This window comes from Mixophyes fleayi, chromosome 8 (assembly GCF_038048845.1).
Source record: "Mixophyes fleayi isolate aMixFle1 chromosome 8, aMixFle1.hap1, whole genome shotgun sequence".
NCBI classification, from domain to species: domain Eukaryota; kingdom Metazoa; phylum Chordata; class Amphibia; order Anura; family Limnodynastidae; genus Mixophyes; species Mixophyes fleayi.
In genome coordinates this window covers 123,602,573-123,628,176 of record NC_134409.1, presented here as the reverse complement: position 1 = coordinate 123,628,176, position 25,604 = coordinate 123,602,573, and the positions used below count along the sequence as shown (strand labels likewise).

The 25,604-nt window shown below is 43.4% G+C and overlaps 1 protein-coding gene across 21 annotated transcripts in view; it reads left to right on the top strand.

Moving 5' to 3' along the window:
* MAGI1 (membrane associated guanylate kinase, WW and PDZ domain containing 1) overlaps positions 1 to 24,926 on the top strand; it is a 364,494-nt gene extending 339,568 nt beyond the window's left edge. For 9 of the 21 annotated variants that reach the window (XM_075183387.1, XM_075183392.1, XM_075183379.1 and 6 more), the window contains 6 exons: positions 1,050 to 1,253; positions 11,140 to 11,230; positions 11,356 to 11,416; positions 16,101 to 16,247; positions 17,778 to 17,916; positions 22,295 to 24,926. In XM_075183387.1, coding sequence (XP_075039488.1) covers positions 1,050 to 1,253; positions 11,140 to 11,230; positions 11,356 to 11,416; positions 16,101 to 16,247; positions 17,778 to 17,916; positions 22,295 to 23,097 — 1,445 coding nt within the window. In that variant the 3' untranslated portion in view covers positions 23,098 to 24,926. Of the gene's footprint in view, positions 1 to 1,049; positions 1,254 to 11,139; positions 11,231 to 11,355; positions 11,417 to 16,100; positions 16,248 to 17,777; positions 20,910 to 21,031; positions 21,121 to 22,294 lie in introns of those variants that run through there. The other 12 variants (XM_075183397.1, XM_075183381.1, XM_075183395.1 and 9 more) reach the window with 6 other exon arrangements.
* Positions 24,927 to 25,604: the final 678 nt, after the last annotated feature.

Below are 25,604 nucleotides of genomic sequence, written 5' to 3'. Positions count from 1 at the left end.
CATGCAGCTGTTATGTACACCCATTGATGGCAGCCATTTTGTAGCCTGGACCAATATCCACATTCTTCCTATCCATTCCCTAGGGACTGGTGCCTCATGAATACTAGTCACAAACGATTTCATTGATGTCACCGATACTAATGGTATTTAAGGATAGGGTGCAATCCCATGAATGTTAGTTCAGACCGCAAAATGGCGGCCTCCACTAAGGGCAGACAGAAGATGTGCTCTTAAGTTGCTTGTTTCCTCCTAATATATAGCTTGATTTAAGATGAATGCGATAAAAACATATGCATATACTGCTTTGTATAGATTTTCTGTATTATATTTATTTGTCCATGATTTGTTATCGGCTCCTCTCCTCTTCCTGTGCTCCGTGGCCTTCCTCTGTACGTCCTCTGTTGGCTTTGCTTAATGCTCTTTTTGCAGTAATTAGACCCCCCCCCCCATCCCGCTTATTTGTTTATTTGGACAGCTGGGTAACTCTTACATGTAGTGATTATCATTTACACCCAACAGTGAACAGAACATTGGCAAGCGCAAGTGGGTCATTTGTCTTTCTGTAATGCTGGAGTGTTGGGACTGATACTGAGGAAAGTTTTACTTGTAGTCTGTGGTCCTAGGGACAAGTGAGCAGATCCCAATGATTTTATTTGTGGGAAATGCTGTTTTTTTTTATAAAAAGGCCCCTTAGGGGTAGATTTATCAAACCTTCTAAAAAGGAGAAGTGGAGGTGTTGCCCATAGCAACCAATCAGACTCTACCTATAATTTTGTAGAATGTACTAGATAGATGATCGCTAGAATCTGATTGGTTGCTATGGGCAACATCTCCATTTTTCCTTGTTAGGTTCGCTAAATCTGTCCTCTAGTGTTTATTCCATCCTAGGGACTTGCCAATGTTTTCTTCCTCTTGAGCCACACTACTCACCTAATCATGTTTGCTTAATGCGTTATTAACCCTGAACCTTCTGTTTCCTTTCTCAACCCTTCTCTTCTATCCCCCTCCGATGTCTTGTCACTTTAACAAAAACTGTGACCTACAAAAAGCCGGAAATGCTTGTGTGGCCATGCCTCATAAAATAGGTCGGATAATAGAGGGAAGCCCAGCTGACCGGTGCGGGAAGCTCAAAGTGGGAGACCGGATACTGGCCGTTAACGGGTGTTCAATCACCAACAAGTCTCATTCGGACATTGTCAACTTAATCAAAGAAGCTGGAAACACTGTAACTCTACGCATCATTCCTGGGGATGGTAACTCCTTCTTTTATTTACCTTCATGCTTCTCAGCTCTACGCACATCATTTTGTTGTAATGAATGTAAAGATTGCACTAGACCTGTCATGTACAAAATACCTATTTACTCAGTTAATTAGCCATTGGGATCCAGAGATTGTCACAGCAGCCCAGAGTATTTAAGCGAGTAGCAGATCATGTTGGGAGGCAGTGACATGTCCAGTCGTGTGCGTATCTTAGGGCTAGATAAAGTGGGGATGTTGCCCATAGCAACCAATCAAATTCTACCTGTCATTTTGTAGAAGGTACTAAATAAATGACAGGTAGAATCTGATTGGTTGCTATAGGCAACATCCCCACTTTTTCAAACCCGCAGCTTAGTAAATCTAGCCCTTAGTGTGGACAAGGGGCAGTGTCATCATTATGTGAAGAGGAGGATGGAGTCCGCAGAAAGCAACAGGCTAAGATATAGTGGAAGGAGCAGGGTCCTCCCAACAGCACATACTAGCGGTGTCAGGCTCCTGTCGCCCTGATGCAAGATTGTGGTGTCGAACACAACTATGTTTATACGTTCAACAAATTACCCAGAATTCTTGGCAAACCAAGCACAAAATCATTTTGGAAAAAAACAAACAATTTTCAACTCCTAAAAGCAGCAATGAGAATTCTCTTTTTGGGGCAACATTAGCATCCAGCAATGTTTTTTCCATAAATGTTGTTTTAGGTATCATGCCTAGCTAGGACCTCTGATTGGTCCACTACTAGATTAATTTGTCTCACTGTTTTGTAAGTGTCATTTTTAAGAGCAAGCAATGTGGCTGTCATTACTCACGTTGAGAAATGTGGTTCCCAATAAAGATTTTTATATGAAGTAAAAATAAATCTGACTTTATATGTAGCCCAGAATTGTCTGGGTAATAATAGTAGGTGCTGACATAAGAAGTCCTCTGTGGACAGTGGACTGGTTCTGTCTTTCACGTCTTGTATTTATATTTCAGCCATGACGTGTGTTTTTTGCCTCTCGTAGATCAGGAATGTAAGATCCTGGGCTGGTGAATAAAACGTCCAATGCAGTCTAGGATGTTTGTCAATGGCCAATACTTACCAGTAGTGTTGTCTAAGAGGAGGCAACGGTTCCAAAGGCTTTCTATTCCCAGCGAGGAGTGTGTAGCCCTTAAATACTAAAACCTACGTGTATCCACTGGTTTCTTCACGGAGATTCCCTTTCTTTAATTTCTCCCTACTACTAAAGACAAATAAGGACCTGAATAGACCCTATTTATTGTGTCCAGAAAGACTTGCATGGTGGCTTTCCATCGACACGAATGTTACAAGCGTTCCTAAAACAAAATCGTCAGCATCACAGACTTCCAATTATATCTGAGCTTTGTCCTCTATGAAGAGGCATGGCAGCTGTGCCTCATGTCCCATTAATGTGCCTCATGCCTCCACCAAACTTGATAGATTGCGTTCTCTTCAACATTCATTCAAACCTCAAAATGGCCTAATTGACTCTGCATACTGTGGGTACGAGGCCTTAAGAAGAGATTCCAGTTTGCTTAGCAAAAGCTTATTTTTATTACATTTATGGTCGTCTCTCTTGTCAATATGAGAATATTCCCAAAGCCCCACACAATAAGTTTTGCCTTATATAGCAGTCCTGTGTCTTCAGCTCTAATACCTTCTTCTAGGGCCTTGTATTTGTATTTTAGATCTTTCAGTTGTGTCTTATCTTTGTAACAAATGGTCAGTTTTCTGCACCAGAACCATCTATGTTATAATGCCAGTCACTATTGCAATTATTTAAATATGATACCTCAGTTGAGGGTTCTCGGTAATGACCCTAATCTTGTTATTAGAGCAAGTATCTTCACGCCTTTTCTGAGCTCATTATGTAAATTGCAAAATATGGCTAATGCATTTTGCCTTTTTGTACTGTTATCAAATTGCTAATATGTGTGTGGTTAGATCATCTGCAGAGAAGCTGAACTGTATAATAGGACAAATGTCAGTGGACTCTGCAAGTTGTGCCTGTCTGTCTCTCTCATATCTCACCTATCTCTCTCTCACCTATCTCTCTCAGCTCTCGCGCTCTCTCTCTCAGCTCTCGCGCTCTCTCTCTCAGCTCTCGCGCTCTCTCTCTCAGCTCTCGCGCTCTCTCTCTCAGCTCTCGCGCTCTCTCTCTCAGCTCTCGCGCTCTCTCTCTCAGCTCTCGCGCTCTCTCTCTCAGCTCTCGCGCTCTCTCTCTCAGCTCTCGCGCTCTCTCTCTCAGCTCTCGCGCTCTCTCTCTCAGCTCTCGCGCTCTCTCTCTCAGCTCTCGCGCTCTCTCTCTCAGCTCTCGCGCTCTCTCTCTCAGCTCTCGCGCTCTCTCTCTCAGCTCTCGCGCTCTCTCTCTCAGCTCTCGCGCTCTCTCTCTCAGCTCTCGCGCTCTCTCTCTCAGCTCTCGCGCTCTCTCTCTCAGCTCTCGCGCTCTCTCTCTCAGCTCTCGCGCTCTCTCTCTCTCAGCTCTCGCTCTCTCTCTCTCTCAGCTTTCGCTCTCTCTCTCTCACTCAGCTCTCGCTCTCTCTCTCGCTCTCTCTCTCGCTCTCGCTCTCGCTCTCTCTCAGCTCTCTCTCAGCTCTCGCTCTCGCTCTCTTTCAGCTCTCTCTCTCAGCTCTCTCTCAGCTCTCGCTCTCTCTCTCAGCTCTCAGCTCTCTCTCAGCTCTCTCTCAGCTCTCTCTCAGCTCTCTCTCAGCTCTCTCTCAGCTCTCGCTCTCGCTCTCTCTTAGCTCTCGCTCTCTCAGCTCTCGCTCTCGCTCTCTCAGCTCTCGCTCTCTCTCTCTCAGCTCTCGCTCTCTCAGCTCTCGCTCTCTCAGCTCTCTCTCTCAGCTCTCGGCTCTCGTTCTCTCTCAGCTCTCGTTCTCTCTCAGCTCTCGCTCTCTCTCAGCTCTCAGCTCTCTCTTTCTCAGCTCTCGCTCTCTTTCTCAGCTCTCGCTCTCTTTCTCAGCTCTCGCTCTCTCTCTCTCAGCTCTCAGCTCTCTCGCTCTCAGCTCTCTCTCTCAGCTCTCAGCTCTCTCGCTCTCAGCTCTCTCTCTCAGCTCTCTCTCTTTCTCAGCTCTCGCTCTCTCTCTCTCAGCTCTCAGCTCTCTCGCTCTCAGCTCTCTCTCAGCTCTCTCTCTTTCTCAGCTCTCGCTTTCTCTCTCTTTCTCAGCTCTCGCTCTCTCTCTTTCTCAGCTCTCGCTCTCTCTCTCTCAGCTCTCTCAGCTCTCGCTCTCTCTCTCTCTCTCAGCTCTCTCTCTCTCTCTCTCTCTCTCAGCTCGCTCGCTCTCTCTCTCTCTCAGCTCGCTCGCTCTCTCTCTTTCTCAGCTCTCGCGCTCTCTCTCTCAGCTCTCAGCTCTCTCGCTCTCTCTCAGCTCTCTCTCTCTCTCAGCTCTCTCTCTCTCTCAGCTCTCTCTCTTTCTCAGCTCTCGCTCTCTTTCTCAGCTCTCGCTCTCTCTCTCTTTCTCAGCTCTCGCTCTCTCTCTCTTTCTCAGCTCTCGCTCTCTCTCTCTTTCTCAGCTCTCGCTCTCTCTCTCTTTCTCAGCTCTCGCTCTCTCTCAGCTCTCGCTCTCTCTCAGCTCTCGCTCTCTCTCTCTTTCTCAGCTCTCGCTCTCTCTCTCTTTCTCAGCTCTCGCTCTCTCTCTCTTTCTCAGCTCTCGCTCTCTCTCTCTTTCTCAGCTCTCGCTCTCTCTCTCTTTCTCAGCTCTCGCTCTCTCTCTCTCTCAGCTCTCGCTCTCTCTCTCTCTCTCAGCTCTCGCTCTCTCTCTCATCTCTCAGCTCTCGCTCTCGCTCTCAGCTCTCGCTCTCTCTCTCTCAGCTCTCGCTCTCTCTCTCAGCTCTCTCGCCCTCTCTCTCAGCTCTCGCTCTCTCCCTCTCTCTCAGCTCTCGCTCTCTCTCTCTCTCTCAGCTCTCGCTCTCTCTCTCTCTCTCTCAGCTCTCGCTCTCTCAGCTCTCGCTCTCTCAGCTCTCGCTCGCTCTCTCTCTCGCTCGCTCTCTCTCTCGCTCTCTCTCTCTCAGCTCTCGCTCTCGCTCTCTCTCTCTCAGCTCTCGCTCTCGCTCTCTCTCAGCTCTCGCTCTCTCTCTCTCTCAGCTCTCGCTCTCTCTCTCTCTCAGCTCTCGCTCTCTCTCTCTCTCTCTCAGCTCTCGCTCTCTCTCTCTCTCAGCTCTCGCTCTCTCTCTCTCTCAGCTCTCGCTCTCTCTCTCTCAGCTCTCGCTCTCTCTCTCTCAGCTCTCGCTCTCTCTCTCAGCTCTCTCGCCCTCTCTCTCAGCTCTCGCTCTCTCCCTCTCTCTCAGCTCTCGCTCTCTCTCTCTCTCTCAGCTCTCGCTCTCTCTCTCAGCTCTCGCTCTCTCTCTCTCTCTCAGCTCTCGCTCTCTCAGCTCTCGCTCGCTCTCTCTCTCGCTCTCTCTCAGCACTCGCTCTCTCTCTCTCAGCTCTCGCTCTCGCTCTCTCTCTCTCAGCTCTCGCTCTCGCTCTCTCTCAGCTCTCGCTCTCTCTCAGCTCTCGCTCGCTCTCTCCCTCTCTCTCAGCTCTCGCTCGCTCTCTCTCTCTCAGCGCTCGCTCGCTCTCTCTCTCTCAGCGCTCGCTCGCTCTCTCGCTCTCTCTCAGCGCTCGCTCGCTCTCTCTCAGCGCTCGCTCGCTCTCTCGCTCTCAGCGCTCGCTCGCTCTCTCGCTCTCTCTCAGCGCTCGCTCGCTCTCTCTCAGCTCTCGCTCGCTCTCTCTCAGCTCTCGCTCGCTCTCTCTCTCTCTCAGCTCTCGCTCGCTCTCTCTCTCTCTCTCAGCTCTCGCTCGCTCTCTCTCTCTCTCAGCTCTCGCTCGCTCTCTCTCTCTCTCTCAGCGCTCGCTCTCTCTCTCTCTCAGCGCTCGCTCGCTCTCTCTCTCTCAGCGCTCGCTCTCTCGCTCTCTCTCTCTCAGCTCTCTCTCTCTCTCAGCTCTCTCTCTCTCTCAGCTCTCGCTCTCTCTCTCTCTCAGCTCTCGCTCTCTCTCTCTCTCTCTCAGCTCTCTCTCTCTCTCTCTCTCTCTCTCTCGCTCTCTCTCTCTCTCTCAGCTCTCGCTCTCTCTCTCTCTCAGCTCTCGCTCTCTCTCTCAGCTCTCGCTCTCTCTCTCTCTCAGCTCTCGCTCTCTCTCTCTCTCAGCTCTCGCTCTCTCCCTCTCTCTCAGCTCTCGCTCTCTCCCTCTCTCTCAGCTCTCGCTCTCTCAGCTCTCGCTCGCTCTCTCTCTCGCTCTCTCAGCACTCGCTCTCGCTCTCTCAGCACTCGCTCTCTCTCTCTCAGCTCTCGCTCTCGCTCTCTCTCTCTCAGCTCTCGCTCTCGCTCTCGCTCTCTCCCTCGCTCTCAGCTCTCGCTCTCGCTCTCTCCCTCGCTCTCAGCTCTCGCTCTCGCTCTCTCCCTCTCTCTCAGCTCTCGCTCGCTCTCTCTCTCTCAGCTCTCGCTCGCTCTCTCTCTCTCAGCGCTCTCTCGCTCTCTCAGCTCTCGCTCGCTCTCTCTCTCTCTCAGCTCTCGCTCGCTCTCTCTCTCTCTCTCAGCTCTCGCTCGCTCTCTCTCTCAGCTCTCGCTCGCTCTCTCTCTCTCTCTCTCTCTCTCTCAGCTCTCGCTCTCTCTCTCTCTCTCAGCTCTCGCTCTCTCTCTCTCTCTCAGCTCTCGCTCTCTCTCTCTCTCAGCTCTCGCTCGCTCTCTCTCTCTCTCTCAGCTCTCGCTCGCTCTCTCTCTCTCTCTCTCTCTCAGCTCTCGCTCGCTCTCTCTCTCTCAGCTCTCGCTTGCTCTCTCTCTCTCTCAGCTCTCGCTCGCTCTCTCTCTCAGCGCTCTCTCGCTCTCTCTCTCTCAGCGCTCTCTCGCTCTCTCTCTCTCAGCTCTCGCTCGCTCTCTCTCTCTCTCTCAGCGCTTGCTCGCTCTCTCTCTCTCTCTCTCAGCTCTCGCTCGCTCTCTCTCTCTCTCTCTCAGCTCTCGCTCTCTCTCTCTCTCAGCTCTCGCTCTCTCCCTCTCTCTCAGCTCTCGCTCTCTCTCTCTCTCTCAGCTCTCGCTCTCTCAGCTCTCGCTCGCTCTCTCTCTCGCTCTCTCAGCACTCGCTCTCTCTCTCTCAGCTCTCGCTCTCGCTCTCTCTCTCTCAGCTCTCGCTCTCGCTCTCGCTCTCTCCCTCGCTCTCAGCTCTCGCTCTCGCTCTCTCCCTCTCTCTCAGCTCTCGCTCGCTCTCTCCCTCTCTCTCAGCTCTCGCTCGCTCTCTCTCTCTCAGCGCTCGCTCGCTCTCTCTCTCTCAGCGCTCTCTCGCTCTCTCAGCTCTCGCTCGCTCTCTCTCTCTCTCAGCTCTCGCTCGCTCTCTCTCTCTCTCAGCTCTCGCTCGCTCTCTCTCTCAGCTCTCGCTCGCTCTCTCTCTCTCTCTCTCTCTCAGCTCTCGCTCGCTCTCTCTCTCTCAGCTCTCGCTCTCTCTCTCTCTCAGCTCTCGCTCGCTCTCTCTCTCTCTCTCAGCTCTCGCTCGCTCTCTCTCTCTCTCTCTCTCAGCTCTCGCTCGCTCTCTCTCTCTCAGCTCTCGCTTGCTCTCTCTCTCTCTCAGCTCTCGCTCGCTCTCTCTCTCTCTCTCTCAGCTCTCGCTCGCTCTCAGCTCTCGCGCTCTCTCTCAGCTCTCGCGCTCTTTCTCAGCTCTCGCGCTCTCTCTCTCTCAGCTCTCGCGCTCTCTCTCTCTCTCTCAGCTCTCGCGCTCTTTCTCAGCTCTCGCTCTCTCTCTCTCTCAGCTCTCTCTCTCTCTCAGCTCTCTCTCTCTCAGCTCTCGCGCTCTCTCTCTCAGCTCTCGCGCTCTCTCTCTCAGCTCTCGCGCTCTCTCTCTCAGCTCTCGCGCTCTCTCTCTCTCAGCTCTCGCGCTCTCTCAGCTCTCGCTCTCTCTCTCTCAGCTCTCGCTCTCTCAGCTCTCGCTCTCTCAGCTCTCGCTCTCGCTCTCTCAACTCTCGCTCTCGCTCTCTCAGCTCTCGCTCTCTCAGCTCTCGCTCTCTCAGCTCTCGCTCTCTCAGCTCTCGCTCTCTCAGCTCTCGCTCACGCGCTCTCAGCTCTCGCTCTCTCAGCTCTCGCTCTCTCGCTCTCGCTCTCTCTCAGCTCTCGCTCTCGCTCAGCTCTCGCTCTCGCTCTCTCTCAGCTCTCGCTCTCTCAGCTCTCGCTCTCTCAGCTCTCGCTCTCTCAGCTCTCGCTCTCTCAGCTCTCGCTCTCTCAGCTCTCGCTCTCTCAGCTCTCGCTCTCTCAGCTCTCGCTCTCTCCGCTCTCGCTCTCTCCGCTCTCGCTCTCTCCGCTCTCCGCTCTCGCTCTCTCTCAGATCTATCTAGTATCTATCGGTCTTGTCATAAAATTCTTCTTGTACTATTCACACATGTGTATGTAAGTGTTTTACAATAACAATACTCTTAATAGTTTGTTATGTTGCACTCTGCGTCATACACTGCTGGTATCAGTCACTTGGGGCTCAGAACGGCTCCATGTAGACCGGCCCGGATTTATCTTTCCTGCTGCCCTATGATACTGGTGCAGCCCCCTGCCACCATAGTGCCACAGAGCCGCACAGCCCCAAGCTCCACAACATCCCATCTGTATACAACACATACAGTGCCTTGAAAGACCTTTCATAAGACCTCCACCCACCCCAACACATTTTTTCACATTTTAACTTTGAGGCTAATTGTGACATTGAATGAAATACAGTGAATGTGATGGGAAATAATGTACATAGACCAACATCTCCTAGGAAAAGAGGCCTTTATGGCAGGAAAAGAAAGAAAACATATTCTTGCAGCCAGTGAACAGTTTGCAAAATGCTATGTAGAAGATACTGCAAAGATGTAGCAGAGAGACCTATGGTCTGACCACTAAATGAATGCTTAGAGGTCCATATGGTGCAAATCAAACACTGCGTACCAGCCAGGTAACACCATCCCCTCCTGGCAGTCTTGTCGGGATCGATGGGAAGATTCATGGGGCACATAACAGACAAATCCTGGACAGAAATCTTCTACCCTCCTAAACTGAGAAAAAGTTTGACTTTCAGCAACTCAGTGTCCAGAGCACACTACAAGCGCAACACTGGGGTGGTTAAATTGAAGAAAATAGATCATACTTACCAACTTTTGCTGCGTTGGCTTCAGGGAGATCCCGGGGGGAGGTGGGCGGGGCTTGACGAATCGCATAATTTGACACGATATTTGCGTCATTAAGCTTCCCCCACCCCCCACCCCAGCCACTTATCTATTGCGAGGACGAGAACCGGGAGGTTGCCTTGCTCTCCCGGGAGGTCTCCCAGAAATGCGGGAGTCTCCCGGACATTCCGGGAGAGTAGGCAACTATGCGTTAAAGAAAAGCAGCTAATAAATCTCTAGAGACTGAAGTGTCTTTTACATTTCTGTCTCCATTACTGAAGTCATGTTGTCTTACCTGTCAGTCTTTGATTAAATCTTGGTCTCCATGAAAATGGCCACCTCCATAGGCATCAATACATGGACATAGGACACAATTTCTGAACTGTGTCATCATGCCTCAGATGGCGAAGCCAACCACGTCTTGTACTGGCTCAGCATCAGGGAGAATGCCAGACTCTTCAGGGAGTGAGGGAGATCACCCCTATTTCAGGGAGACATTCGGGGAGATTTGGCATGTATGAAATAGATATATCCTGGAGTGACCTTGTCAGAGTCTTAGCCTTAATTCCATTGACAGATTATTGCAAAACCTCAAGTTTGCTATCTATTGTTACACCCCAACTAGCCTAACCCAACTTAATCTTGAGGAATGGGCAAGCATTGCTCCGTCTCTGTGTTCGTAGTCAATAGTTGACTTAGGGAGAGAGATGCCTATTAATTCCCGGCCTGCTTGTAATAACAGGAAGTTTTCTGCACACTAGAGAATAGCCTCTGTAATAATCCCAGTGTCACTTTGCCATTCCTGCTGTGTTCACGGGCTGTTACGTACCTTTGTAACATTGACGTTTTCAGCTGCCCACAATTTCTAGGAACAGTCCCTAGTTTTTCCATCACAATTTGTGATTTTATTACTGATCAACTGAGTTGTGTTGTTTTCTAGTTTTGTATGTGGAGTGTAAATCTGTCTGTTACTCTGTATCACACAGAGTGGATTTATTGAAAGGTGTCTTTTAAGTTACAGTCAAATTTGAATTTCGGTGGTCAGGTCATTTGGGTACTGAGCACCTCAGTTGCCAGGAAGCGCACAATAAGTATGTGAACATTACAGCTAGGTAGATTATATAAGGCAGCCTGCATTTTAGTTTTAATTACAAACACTGATACAAGTGTACAGGAAGCTGCCAGGTTGCTTAAGGACACGAGATGAGGTAGCGCATAATGTGTGTGCTGCAGAGTTGTCATGTTTGGTTTTGTATCTCTTGGAGGGGCGGTAAAGTGGCAGCTGGGAAGGGGTGTGTGCACGGTGAATTGTCATTATGGCCCTGCCCCCAGTGATAGTGTAATTTTGTGGGGAGGATTGCGTCATCGAGGTCCCCATTCTGTCCACGTCACAAGGGAGTGTGCGGGAGAATGGCCTGCCCTTCCGGGAGACCTGCCCAGAATTTGGGCGTCTCCTGGACAGTCGGTGAGAGTGGGCAAGTACCTTGTGTTGCCAGTTAAACAGTCGCTCCAATATTCATTCATCGATTCACTAGGAACTAGCGACAGTGTAAAATTGCTGCAACAGCAAACACCAGACATAACGCAATGACTTTTCTCCTTCACAATAGCTCAAATTACTAAAACACTTTCCAATTGTGTATTTGGAGTTCAATAACCTACTTTTCTATATAATAGTTGTGTTATGATAAATAAACCACATAATTGCTGCAATTATTTAATAAATCGATGCAAAGTTACCCACGTGTCTTGAAGCTGAGAAATGTTTCCACTTTTTGCAGAATCCTCCAACGCTTCATTATTGACCAACGCAGAGAAGATCGCCACAATTACGACCACGCACACACCTCAGACATTAAACCAGGAAACAAAGTAAGATTTCGTAATGACAAATAATTATCTTCCTCCATGATGGTTTTTGTTAAAGCAAATCAGCTGCTTTGTGTTGAAATCTTCTTTTATATAACTTTTTTTTTTTTTTTTTTTTTAAATTACAGGAACAACACAAAACCAAAGCAAGAGCCCCAGTTTGAATTTAAAACCCCACCAACCACACAGGTGAGGAGACATGTGCGAAATTGTTGACAAACTGTGTATAAAAGAGTTAGGCTGGGCACACACTACAGAATTTCCCGACCAATGTGTTCTCTACGACGATTGTACCAACGACTGTGTATATAGTGTGTATGCATGAATCTACCATGCCGATTCATGCGTACACAATATATATGTTTTAAAATATTTACCCTCAGATCTGTGCACTTCAACTGTCATAACCTTTGGCTAAAAATATCATGACTCTGTAAACTCAATGGAGATCTTGATTGTGAGTGCGTACACACTGCAGAATTGGAACAAGATTTATAGTTCTGCTGAACGATCAAATGAAATGACGATCAGTATTTTGGACCGATTGTCATTCATCGTTCAAGTACACACACTTATGCGCTAGTGGCATGAACTTTCGTTTATCACTCGATTGACCCAATAGTTGGGCGAAAATCCTGTAGTGTGCACCCAGCCTTGCAGTTTCATCCGCAATTTATAGATATATCTATGGTTCTATGGAAAAGACAGTCCTGCCCTTGTTGATATATTCAGGATGTTTATATTTATGCAGTATGTATGTATTGTATGTGGAGTTTTATGTTGGACTGTGGTTGTGTTGATTTATAGCCTGACGGTTAAACAGTAAAGCAGCTTCTACTAATGATAGTACAAATGTAACATCGAAAAATAGTTTCCGAGTTGGGAAGCTTCCCTGCAAGGGGTATGTCTTTTCTTTATACAGTTACTGCTTTAGGATCGTACAAATTGTGAATAATGACCTCACAGTAGTGTTTATTTCATTATTTAAAACTGAAAAATTGTAGGAAATCATCAACATATATTGATAACACCTGGTTAAGAAAAACTGCGTTTTTATGGGAGAGAAGGAAAAAAACGAAAACATTTTTCACAAATGCTGTTGTTATATACTCAGCTTTCAGTGACAGGAAATCCTTGCATTTCTTTTGTGTTTCTTGTTTATATTTCTAAGATCATCTATTGGCTCCCAAAAATGTCAGTTTTGTAAATGTAATATAATGGCTTCCACATTGCATTTTTGGACATTATAATTATTTGTGGGGTTCGTAGTCTTGCGTATTAACTTTTATCTGTAGATCAGCAGAGGTATAGTGTTTACCGGTGCAAGCTTAAAATTCTTCTGTTTGTAGTAAAACTTAAGTATCCCTCTTTGGGAATTTTAAATGTTGGAAGCTGTGCAACATTATGGGATTAATCCATGTAAAAGTCACGAGCAGCAAAATGGATTTGCCAATGCTGCGTCTAATTGCAGGAAACGTGCAAAGACTTAAAGTGTGGCTATAACGAGTCTCTGACATGTTCAGCTCATTGTTGTATTTAATTCTTGTAGATTTATACCGAACTGTATTTGAAAAAACAAGTTTATTTGTGTTCTCTTGCTGTTTTAATAAAAAAGCATCTTGTCTGGGCGTACTTCCACAGGGGGCCTAACCCATTGTAGTTATCCCTAGTAATGATACCTTGATAGGAAGTATAGAGCAAACTCTATCTAAGCTACCTGGTGTCCTAGAGGACAAGCTGCACCTTGAATGAAACAGAGTAGTCTCTTCTATCGGATGGATTGTTCACTTACTTATACCCCGTTCACACTGCCTTAAAAACCCGGGTTATTGCCGGGGGGAGCCCCGACGAGCAGGGCCAAGGCTGAGTGTGAATAGGTCCCCTTCATCTTTCCAGGGTCGGATGACCACGGAATTAGACCCAGGTCTTTTGTAAGGTTTTGCCCGGGTCCGACCCGGTTAGCTACCAGTCTGAATGGTGAGAACCGGGTTTTTCAACTCTTGACAGGTATTAGAAGGCAGAAAAAAACAAACCCCACATCACAGGAGGAGCCAATCAAAGCTCCTCTTGAGATGTTGCCAGGGAGACCCGGGCAGACCCAGGTTCAGTGTAGGAGGCTCTGTTACCCGGCAATATACAGGGTTCATATACCCGGGATATGGCCGAGGCAGCAGCGTGAACGCAGTATTGCTTAAAGCTGCGCTACCACTTAGGACAAAAGATTTTACTAAGGTGTTCTCACCCAGCGATAGGGAGTCTGATACATTTCAGGAGGGCCGGACATTACAATTACCTCAGTAATAAGTTAAACTATAATCAAAGAAATAGAGACCTATCTGTAATAACATATCAGCAGGGATTTTTAACAAGGATTACAAGCTCTAATAAACACATCTGCAGGAAGGATCTGGGAGGCCACAGGTGAAGGCTCCGAAGGACCAATCAGAAGCTGCTGCCTCTTGATGGCGATTTGTGTATTTGACAAATGCCCTCTATCTTGCTGTTTTCTGATTGGTTGACTCATCTGGTTGTCACAAGAACAGCCAGTCACAAAACCGTAAGGATAAGAGTGGTTTTTATTTTGATTGTTACTACGGAAACCATTGTCAGGGGATGACGGAATAGAAATAAGCAGCTTGTTGGAGTTCCACTTTAAACAGTATTTTGAGGTTAGGGGGCCTTTTAAAGCCTGTGAATAAAACATACAATGTGTGTTGTACAGCCATTCAGAAGCAGCAATAATAATATCAGATACTCTATAAATGCCTGAACAGGAGCTGCAGGAATGTTCATAGTTAGTTTTCAATTTCTTTTTATCCCAGCGGAAAGCCAGCTCATATTACGTTTTGCAGCGTCCTGATAAGCCTTACCCTTTAGCAACAAACAAAATGATTGCAAAAAATGGGTTTCAGTACAATACGTTGGGCATAGAATATATTTCCCCAAAAAGCGCTTGGTTATGGAATTTTTCATAGCACATTTATCAGGTCGGGGACAGATATTGTGCTCGCTTCATCCAAGACGCTTTTCAAGTGGTAGCTCAAGTGTGCAGATAAAGAGCCGTAACTCAGTTTAACGAGCATTGCACAAAACGGGATGTGACAGATATTTTATTTATTTCATTGCTGGGAAATATTCTTACTGGTGTTTTAGAAAGAGACCGTCTTGTATCAGGCAGCTATTTATAACATAGGAAGCATGGCTGATCGTCCAAGGTGTTTAACGATATATGGGATAATGTAAATTAGACGTCTGTTACTAGTCATCATTGAGTTCCATATATAAAGAGCTCAATGGCTTATTATATCCTTCTACAGGAGATGGATAAAAGAGCTCCTAGTACATAATGGTATAATGTTATCACTCTTTTATTACTTTATTTTTCAATATTTATCTACATGTTATTGACTGCAGTTTATGGATCTATTAACTTCATTTTTATTCCAGGACAATAATATTGACTTTTTAGATTTGCAGAGTAATTCTAGACAGATCAGAGCTTGTTTTGTCTGTAGTAATGATGTTTTGAGACCTTTATTTGGCTTTCAAATCACATTAAGACTAAGGATCTTATTACACTCCTCTTATATACAGCAGACTCCATATGGATCTAAAGATATTTCTTGTGGACAGACATATAGATCATACTTGCCAACTCTCCCGGATTGTCCGGGAGACTCCCGCATTTTGCAAGAGTCTCCCGGACGAGTGTGGCAATCTCCCTGATAGGAAGGGGGAAAAATTTAGTTTAAACGCCGCGATTCACCCAGAATCGCGGCGTTTAGCCCCGCCCCCACTGTAAAATGACGCGATTTGCGTCATTCCGTCACGGGGGCGGGGCCAAAATGACGCGATTTCGCAGCCCCGCCCCCTGCACGCCCACGTCCCAGCCGGCATCTCCCGGAAAAGGAAAAAAAAATGTTGGCAAGTATGATATAGATATATAGATATATTGATAGATAAAGATATATAGACTGATATATAGATATGTAAAGATACCGATAGATAAAGATAGATATATATAGAGATAGATAGGGATATATATGTATTTACGTGTGTGTGTGTATGTATGTGTATATATAAATATATATATATATATATATATATATATATATATATATATATATATATATATATATATATTGTATATTATAGCTATATACACACACATATATATATATATATATATATATATATATATATATATATATATATATGTGTATGTATGTGGCATAGTGGTTAGCACTTCTGCCTTACAGCACTGGGGTCATGAGTTTAATTCCTGACCATGGCCTTTTCTGTGAGGATTTTGTATGTTCTCCCTGTGTTTGCGTGGGTTGCCTCCGGGTGCTCCGGTTTCCTCCCAAACTCCAAAAAACATACTGGTACGTTAATTGGCTGCTAACAAATTGACCCTAGTCTGTGTTTGTCTGTCTGTGTGTGTGTGTGTTAGGGAATTTAGACTGTAAGCCCCAATGGGACAGGGACTGATGTGAGTGAGTTCTCTGTACAGCGCTGCGGAATTAGTGGCGCTATATAAATAAATGGTGGTGGTGATGATGATATATATTATATATATCATCTTGGTTGGCAGTATTAGAACAGTCCTTCTTTTGTAATTACCTGTCCGTTCCACCCATTTATTAATGTAGTAGTGGCCATCTTTCTTTTTAAACTACTAGATTTCTAGCTAAGCCTGTCCCCTCCCTCTCGTTTCAAACAAGGCCACTTGCATTACAGAGGTGCTGTGAGCTAAGGACATGTACCCGGATAAACATTTCCAGGACAAATGTTTATTATACAGTGGAAAACCACCTATACATTTTCACAATCACAGCCAATAGGAGTCTGATCTATTTTTCTATTTTTGCAGCAGGAGCAAGAATTTTACTCGGTAGAACTCGACAGAGGAGCGAAAGGATTTGGATTCAGTCTGCGAGGCGGCCGGGAGTATAACATGGATCTCTACGTTCTGCGACTAGCAGAAGATGGACCCGCAGAGAAGTGTGGGCAGATAAGGGTACGTGTGCAAACTTCCACTCCACCTTTAATGAACAGACTACTTTGTAAAAAAAAGTGTAAAAAAATAAATGTTTGTCTGTAGACTACAAGTTCGAAACATTAGTCTTCAAGTGTGATGATGAGTTTAATGATGAGTGCACTACAGATTGCTTGTGTTTGAGTGGATCCATTTATTAAGGACTCTAAATGACTGTGTTACTAATTAACCAACTGCTTAAAATCTGCACATTGGGTCTCCAGGGGTCCCTCACCAAAGTACAGTTTCAAAATACTCTGCCACTATAGGTGGTCATAAATGCAGTGCACTGAGGTCCAAAGCTGCATAGATCTGGGCTATTGGCTTGCAGCACCTGAAGTAACATAAATGTCTTGTACATTAACAGCTCTATGCACCGATATAGCTTCCATTATTCTGGAGTCCTGTGATGACAGCATCACCATCTAGAACAGCTTCTGCTTACCCCTGATACATAGTAAAGCCAGTGCTGACGGGAGTTTAACGGCTTTTTCAGCTGCCTTATGACTGAAATATAGCATTTAATCAGCTTCTATGTAACATAACATCTTAACTGTCTTCCAGAGTGAACAACAGTTCTGAGTGATCACATATTGCTGCCTGCCTAGGCCTGTCTTAATAAATAAGTCTGAGCCAGTGGGAGGGAATCGATTTTTGTTTAAACTAGCTCGATAAGAGGTTGGCTTTGATCCTACTTACTTCAAGTGAAATGTATTAAATGCAGTATTCATAAGTGCTGTATTTAAACAATAAGACAGAAAATTAATAAGTGATTTTTAAAAATAATTATGTCGCGTAATTACAAGGAAATGGATTATGTTAACTTTTTAATAATTTAGAAACAGGGCTAGCAAGCAGTGCCTCAGGATGACTTATTATAGACTTATCCCTACTGTAATCCTAGCTAGTTATCTTTGATTATCTTTGAGATATATTTTAAGAATAAAACCTAGAAAAGTAGAAATTTTTTTTGTTCTCTAATTTTGAGTCTGTAATTTAAAAGTACTTATGAACCTGTATCTGAATTATCCTGCAGCATTGTGGAAAAGAGAGCAAGATCTGTTTGAACGACAATCGCAGTTTTATACTTGAGTTGACCGTAACCCCTCCGCTTGGTGGTAGAATCTTAATTCTATTTTATATAGGGCAGCACGGTGGCTTAGTGGTTAGCACTTCTTCTTCACAGCACTGGGGTCATGAGTTCGACTTCCAACCATAGTCTTACCTGTGTGGAGTTTGTATGTTCTCCCCGTGTTTGCGTGGGTTTCCTCCGGGTGCTCCAGTTTCTTCCCACAATCCAAAAACATACTGGTAGGTTAATTGGCTGCTACCAAATTGATCTTAATCTGTCTGTGTGTGTTAGGGAATTTAATCTGTATGCTCTATTGGGGCAGGGACTGATGAGTTCTCTGTACAGCGCTGCTGAATTAGTGGCGCTATATAAATAAATAAAACGGTGATGATATATTTTTATACAGTAAATTAAATAACATTGTGTTCTTCCACTCGTAGGTCGGCGATGAGATTCTGGAAATCAACGGAGAGACCACAAAGAACATGAAGCATGCTCGGGCAATTGAACTGATTAAAAATGGCGGCCGGCGAGTGCGTCTGAGTCTGAAGCGCGGGGATGGTTCAGTGCCAGAATATGGTGGGTCAAACTCTGAAAACATTCCTTTGCTTCCTACCATCACTCCATGAATGATCTCTCTCTGTCAACAATCTGGAGCAGGAAATACCGTTTTTTCTTTTAATCACCAGTGTCTTACCAACTTTTGCGAAATATGATTAAATTGCTTCGCTTGTACTGATTTTTTTTTTTCTCGCTCTCCTCAACCTCTTCTTGCTTCTGTGGACTTTTGGGGCTCGGTAGGAGGAAATTAAAAAAAATCAACGTAGCATCTTTGGTGAAGGAAAAACTTAAACACAAACCTTGTCTCTTTGTTAAAACTCAACTGTGTTGAAATGTGCCAAACTGTATTGATCCTTTTGTAACGACTAAGAAATCCGCCATTTAAAAAATCAACAAACTGTAATTACTGGGAATAACACACTTTATGACTTCTTCCTAATTTGCCTGCACTGTTGCATAAAGTCGGTGAATTGCCATTTTCCTGCTTTTCCAAGCAGCGATATACCCAGATAAGATAGAAAGATTTTATCTCTCAAAGTCTAAATGAAAAAGAAAAATTTATTGACAGAGTAAAGAAACAAATATATGCTATCAGGGAACTAAATATTCTGAACTTAATTCTATTTTATGTTAGAGGATGTTATAGCAAAGACTGTATTAAATACAATATATTGTAAAATATTCCTATTTACGGGAAATGCTGAAAAGGCCCTACATATTGTGTATATAGGGCTTGTCCCAACCAAAGTTCTTTGACGTTTCTATAAAAACTGTTTTGGTCATTTCATTACCAGAATTCTCAGTTTTCGATACATGCTTCCATTTTTCTTTCTATAGATCATCTTGGTCTGCTCATACCACTTGCAAATTGATATACTTTAGTGGCTTCTACCAGATTTACTGGTCTTTGGTTGGTCTTTCTCTTGCTCTCTATAGATCCCAAGTAAATTAGTACAAGCACGTCAGTACAGTCTGCATTGCAGGCTAAGATTTGACAAGCTTAAATATGACAGACTAGATGCAAAGTGGATTATATTTTTTTTTTTTTTTTTTAACTTAAAGGGGAAGGATCTTCTTTGTTTTCTAATGATTGTATTACGAGAGCATCGGTTTAATAGATTGCCACAAAACAATTGGCTTTATTCTGTAGAAGATACAGTAGCGAGCGATGTTCTGCTCAGATTCCTATATAGTTGCAATCCAGCATGTTGTTGTTTGATTGCTAGATTAATGAATGGAGGAAGAGTGGCTTACTTGTACTATTGAGTTATCTTTGTAGCAAGCGACTATTATATTTGAATTTAAACACAACAGTAGTGTCTAGAAATACACAAGTCTCTCTGTGACCTGAAGAATGGGTTCGTAGGCTGGGTACAGAATACAGAAAGTTTCTTCTGATGAGATATCGTTAATGATTTTATCAAAGACGGAAAGTCCCGGTCAGCAGCCGTTTTATGTGTACAAACTATACACGGTTTGCAAGATTTACCTTCAGATCTGTGCTCTTCATCTGTCATAACCATCTGCTGAAAAGATCCTGACTCTGCACACTCCATAGAGATCTATGGACACTGCCGGTCCTGAGCGCATACACACTGCAGAATTGGAACGACATCGTTCTGTCGTTGAACGAGATTTTTAGTCAAATCAAACAATACAATGTGCTTTGTAACGATAATCGTTCATCGTTGGAGCGTACACACTAGTGCGCTATTGGGACGGGCGGTTCTTAATCCGGTCATTGGCCCAATAATCAGATGAACATCCTGTAGTGTGTACCCAGCTTTACTAAAACATTACATCAGCAGGCTTACCAGCTATACAAATACGTTTGCTGTCTTGGCTATACGTACATCAAAAGGCATCGCTGTTATATTCGATTTATTTTCTTATGGATTATGTTTGTGTGAAAATTGCTGTCTGCACCCCCTTCAGGCTATGTAAATCGCTTCTTGCTTTGTTGCTTTTGTAAGTGATCACGAAATCTGATTGTTTTTAAAAAAAGAAATGTATAGGGAGTATAATGAGCATCGATTATACGTATGGATTTAGAAAAAGAGTGATACTTCCCCTTTAACTAAGAGTTACCAAAAAATACTGATAAAATAATTGAAAGGCTCTTACATTTCTTAGCCATTGTAATGCATGTTTTTTTTTTTTGTTTTTTTTTTTATGTAATACGAGTAGATCAAGAGCAGAAACCTTGATGATAATTAGTCAATGTCCTTAACATCAGATAGACACAACGTATTATCATCTTCAACCAGTTAGCTAGAAAAGGGGACGGCAAGAATTAGCATCCCAATGAATTGTAACAAAATGCATTGCTATTGGCAACTATTTTCTGTATATATTTTTATTGTCCTTTACTTTAATGGTTTCTCTTTTAAAGATGCACTGTATTGTTAAGTACCCACTGTATGAATTCTCCTGTTGTGAGGCGTTCTGCCTCGGCTGTTGCACTGACAGATCGGAAGCCAATTGACTTTTAAGCGAAAAATGTGCTTTATTTTATTTTTTTAATTTTTTTGGGGAGAAAAGAGAAAGTCAGAGACTTTGAAAATTGTGCTGCTAAAAAGTACAGATGTTAAACGTAATGGGTTCATTTGTTCCTTGGACCTTATTTATTACAAATGTGACTGTTCCGTCATATGACCTCTCTAAATGGAACATGTTACATAGAAAGGCTGTATCATTTTTTTGTAATGAGTTTTTATTTTGTATTTTAATTTGAATGTTGTGGTCTGCCGTGGACTTGTATATATATATATATAATTTTTTTGTTAAGTGTAAATGTTCTTTTTTTCCTGGCATCCTGTTTTATCCGTTTCCTGTTTTTTGGAGAAAAAAAAAATAGCTCTAATAGTCTTGTATGTTTAAAAACAAAAAAAAAATAATAATCACATTTTAGATGCCTATGTCACGATAGAGATTGCAATTTTCACAGCCTTATCTGGATATCATCTAGCCAACCTGGTCGGATTTCAAAATAAACCATCCTGAAATATGAAGATTGAATAATTTTTCTCCTTTTCCTCTTTCGTTGTATTAGGGTTTCTAAATCTTCTGCTTTTTCTCTTTCTTTCCCTCTCTCTCTTTCACTTGTGTTGGTGCGGGGCTATACCTTCCTCAGCGATGATACCTGCTAATATCGCTGCATGTATGAGAAATGACAAGCTCGGGGAGCCTTGCAACTACCTTACGGGCCAAAATCAAACTACGGTTTGTAGATGAATCAATATTAGGTGTTTCTGTGCTGTGGCCTAATTACCCATTGCTTGTGCTTTGCTAAACCTTCTAAGTGTACAGCAATTCATGAACACCTTGCATTTCTCTGAACTGTAAATGTAAGTACATGATTGGATGTTTTAACATACAAGCCTTGTTATTCCATTGCAATCACATTCCAAAAAGTACGCTTGCAAGCTTAATTTACACTTATAGCTACACTTAAAGTGCAGGTCTCATAATGTTCGCCGATCTACTACGTATCGTATTTTATTGTTTTCTCATTATAAATTAGACTTTTCAATTGGAAAGCAAAATTAGTCATGGTGTTGTGTGTTGGTCTAAGCTGGGTAGTGTCTAGGCAACTTTGCCACAATTTGTGGTGCAGAATTTGGTAGCAGGTGACCTGCGTGTAACATCTGGGAACCGTAACGTACTTAAAGGCATCGGGGGAGTCTTGGCCAAATGTCTTGGCAAATGTCCTAACATGCGTAACTGAACAGATAAAGTCGACGTTGGTCAGCCCATTCAACCGCTAGGTCCACACAAGTTTTGGATCCGCTAGTTGGACCTTCCTGGAGGCCCAAAGTTATCAACCCTCCCTTGAAATTCCAGCATGTTTGGGCCCAACGGTAAGAGATTTAGGCTTAAAATCCAAAATGATATTGAAAAACTAATTTGTCATTTCCTCATATTTTTCTGTGAATCAACAAGGTTATCAGTATGCTGTGATTAAGATCTATTATAAGTTTAAAGCTGGCTACACTTAGGCTGGTCCTACTTCTTGACCCAAGTGTCATGATCTCTTTCTAGTTTGGCTACACACGTTGGTAGTCAATCAGACGGTTCTCCAGCATCGCGCTTGTTGTGGAGCCAAACAGGTGGTGATATCTGCCAATTTGCCGATTATTGTTCAGCTTGTGGTCCGCTCAATAAAAGTGATTAATTGAATCAAGCTAGAAATTAAATGTACATTCAAAGCAGACGTGCGTCAACTAAAATATACACTCAATAAACACCATTTTTAATAGATCAAATTAACAGCCTTCGGTTAATACTTCTACTGACTGCTTTAACAAATGTGTGTTGCAGACACTAACTAAGGAGACGAGGTCTAGGTTAATATGTGTATCTATGTACAATACTAATTGTATGTTTTCCTCTCCAGAGCCCAGTGATAGGAACAGCCCCACAGCCAGTTCACAAAGTCTACCGAAAATGAACACCATTTCATCCGAGAGACATCCCATGCCATTGGAGTTCAGTTACCCACCAAATACTCACAAGTCATTACAGCATGAGGAAAATCGGACTTATGTCAAAGACCCTAAAGGCCACAGGGACTATAACAGACAGCACAATGACCATCACACCTGGAATGGATCCTCCAAAAATTATTCTGGACAAGGTGGCCGAAGGGACATATCTCCAGACGCAAGGCAGCCGAGGCAAGGGGAAAAGATGGCGGTTAATGGGCAGAAGAAGATGTCTCCGGAGAAGAAAAGCGAAGGGACAAGGAGTGCTGAAAATACCTTGGAGAGGAGAGAGAGAGAGCGGTATGAGCGAAGGAGAGACAGTTCTCCTCAAAGAACCAGGGAAAGGTCACCTGTGCAAAAAAGGAATGGGTCACCTCACCGGAGAAGGAAGTCACTGGATCGGTATATGGATCAAAGAAGGTCCCCAGATCGAAGGAGAGAGAGTTCTCCTGAAAGGAGAAGAGCAAAGTCATCTGATAGAAGAAGGGAAAGATCTCCTGACAGAAGAAGACATCGCTCACCTGAAAGGAGGAGAGAGAGGTCTCCTGAAAGGAGAAGGGATCGATCTCCAGATAGAAGGAACCGAGATCCAAAATCCAGCAACAGAGACCGGGATGATCATAGTCTGAAACAAGATACAATAAGAAATTCTAAACATCCCACAGTCCAGCGACGGAAGCCCTATAAGGAATGTAGCACAGACCTCAGTATCTGATCGGTCTGTCACGTTCCGGCATCTACCTAGGAAGGCTTTGAGAACAAAAATCTTTATAGTGTCTTACTTAGATCAACACCCAACACATATTGATCCTTTAGTATCATGACATGTTTTATGCAGATGAAACCTTACTACAGAGTGTTGTGCCTGATGTATATTAAAGAAAGTATTTTTTGATGTATCTTTTTTTAAATTATTTGCCAAAATGTAAACCCCTAAGGGATATGACATGTTCTTCAAGAAGCTATTTTATTGACAATGTTCATTTATGGACTTTTATTTCCAGACATTTCTTCTGTAGAATGTGTTCATGGCACTGGAAAGCAAATCGCCAGCTTTTTTTTTTTTTCTTGTTGTTAGTTTGCTTTGTTTTTTGGTTTTTTTTGGCTAGGCTTGTTTAACAAATTTTTTTTGACTGTTAATTATCTGCAACTGCAATTGATGTAATTAGACTTATATAGGTCCGGTGGTGGGAACTCCTGAAATTTAGGGACAATTGTGAAGAAATTAGAGTCAGTGTGACTGATCGAATGGAAGGGAGATAATTATCTGAAGGTTAACTTAGACTACTAATACATTGAAGGACATATACAAGCACACTTCGCACAAGCCTAATCACGTTACTGTCTATTGGTTAGTTATGTGGACCTGTAGCGTACGGGCTGCAATTCCCAGAGCTTGCCTACTAAATTTACTTGCTATAGTAATTGAGAACCTAGATTGTTTAAACAGGATCCTAATGTGCTTTTGGATGACCATTTGGTGTTTTAGAGACCAGCAGTTAATACAATATTCTGCTGGCCACTCCTAAATACTTTTTTTTTTTTTTTGTTTTATATTCAAAATGGGGGAACTATGGTGCTCTGCTGTAAATGTTGAGGTATACAGGTCCCCAATGCATGGCCTAAAATGCAAGTATATATTTTTTATTTTTAAGTCTTCTACAGCAGTCCTGTCTGCTGTCTATCCTTGATCCAAATCAATATTGCGTTACTGCCTAGCTGAGCCGAAATTTCTGCCACAACTCTGAATCTGCTGCTTTTACAGTGCATTGGTGTATAAAAAAATAAAGAAAAAAAAAAAGCGAATAAAAACAGCAAAAAAACATATTTTCATACAGACATGAATGAGCATTGCGAGTCTATCACTGTTGTTATGGTACTGTACAAAAAAAAAATGGCCAATCATTGTGTGTACAGAGTTGAAATTGTAATTATCCAAGCTTGTTAAAAATAACAAAAATGCCTTTTTTTCCCTTGTATAAAAGATACTTTATGAAAAAAAAAAAATCATGCAAGGAATGTGATAAGTGTTCATATTTCTGAGAATGGAGAAAATATATGAATTGGGGATATATTTTAATGTAAACTGAATCAGGTATGTAAAGGTGGTTTTTTTTCCCTCCTAAATTAGAATCTATACCAGTAATTTGGAAGCTTTAGTTGTTCTAAGATTGGCGCTAGGTTACAATATTGTGGACCTGCTTGTCTGTTATAAAGCACTTGTATACACTCTTCAATCATCCTATCCTGTACCTGATCCATGGCGTTCTTTTATGTCTTGATGAAAAGGTTAGTGGGCCAATCTTTGTTTTAAACACTATGCATAGATCGATTCAACACTGTCCATGCCATTGCTTAATTTAACTTATGGAAGTTGATACATTTACATTGATTTGATTGAAGCTGATTGTGGACTTTGCCAGTACTGGTTTCCTTACATGGGACAGAACACAATGTATGTAGCTAGACAAAGCAAGTCTGTGAATGCTATTTTTATTATAAATAAAGTTTTCAATACAAAAAAAATATAATTGTGTTACGAAAGCTGAAGTTCTGCATGTTGGTCATTTCTGAGTGGATGAAATTAAATGCGCTGGTTAAGAGGACCTATCCGCAGTATCCTTGGTGACCGACGCCTTCTTCTTAGGATACTAGAGCGTCAACAGACAAAAGAAAGCAAAACTCCCAAGTTGTCTACAGGTAACAAAGCCCCATTTCTTGAAACCACAAATTCTTAATCAACCCTCCAATCTATCTAGCTATGGCTCATTCAGTTTCTTTACGTTTTCCTATGCTTGCCTTAAAATCTTCTCTGTGGCCTTTGACCAGCTCTGGGATTCCTCCTACCCAATCTCACATCTGTCAAGTGTTCCAAACTTTTTCTTCCGCTCCGCTGTTGTTCTTTAAACTGGTTAACTGTACGTCACCAATATCACACTTGAACACTGATAGTTCACACATTGTCATTGAATCCACATTATAGTCCTTGAAACTTGCCAGTAGCTTATGAGGAGCATGTGAATCCAGGGCAATTCGAAATCCACGAAGAAACAGTGTTGTCATTTCTGCAATTACAGATTCTTCTGTATGGTAAGAAATTTAAAGGGTCCTAAGGTCGTTCAGTGGCAGAAGCTTACTGGAGGCTGCTCAGCTTCTTTGTTCTAGTAATGGGTTATGTAACTTAAACATGCCTTTGGTACCATCAACTATGTTATCAGTTAC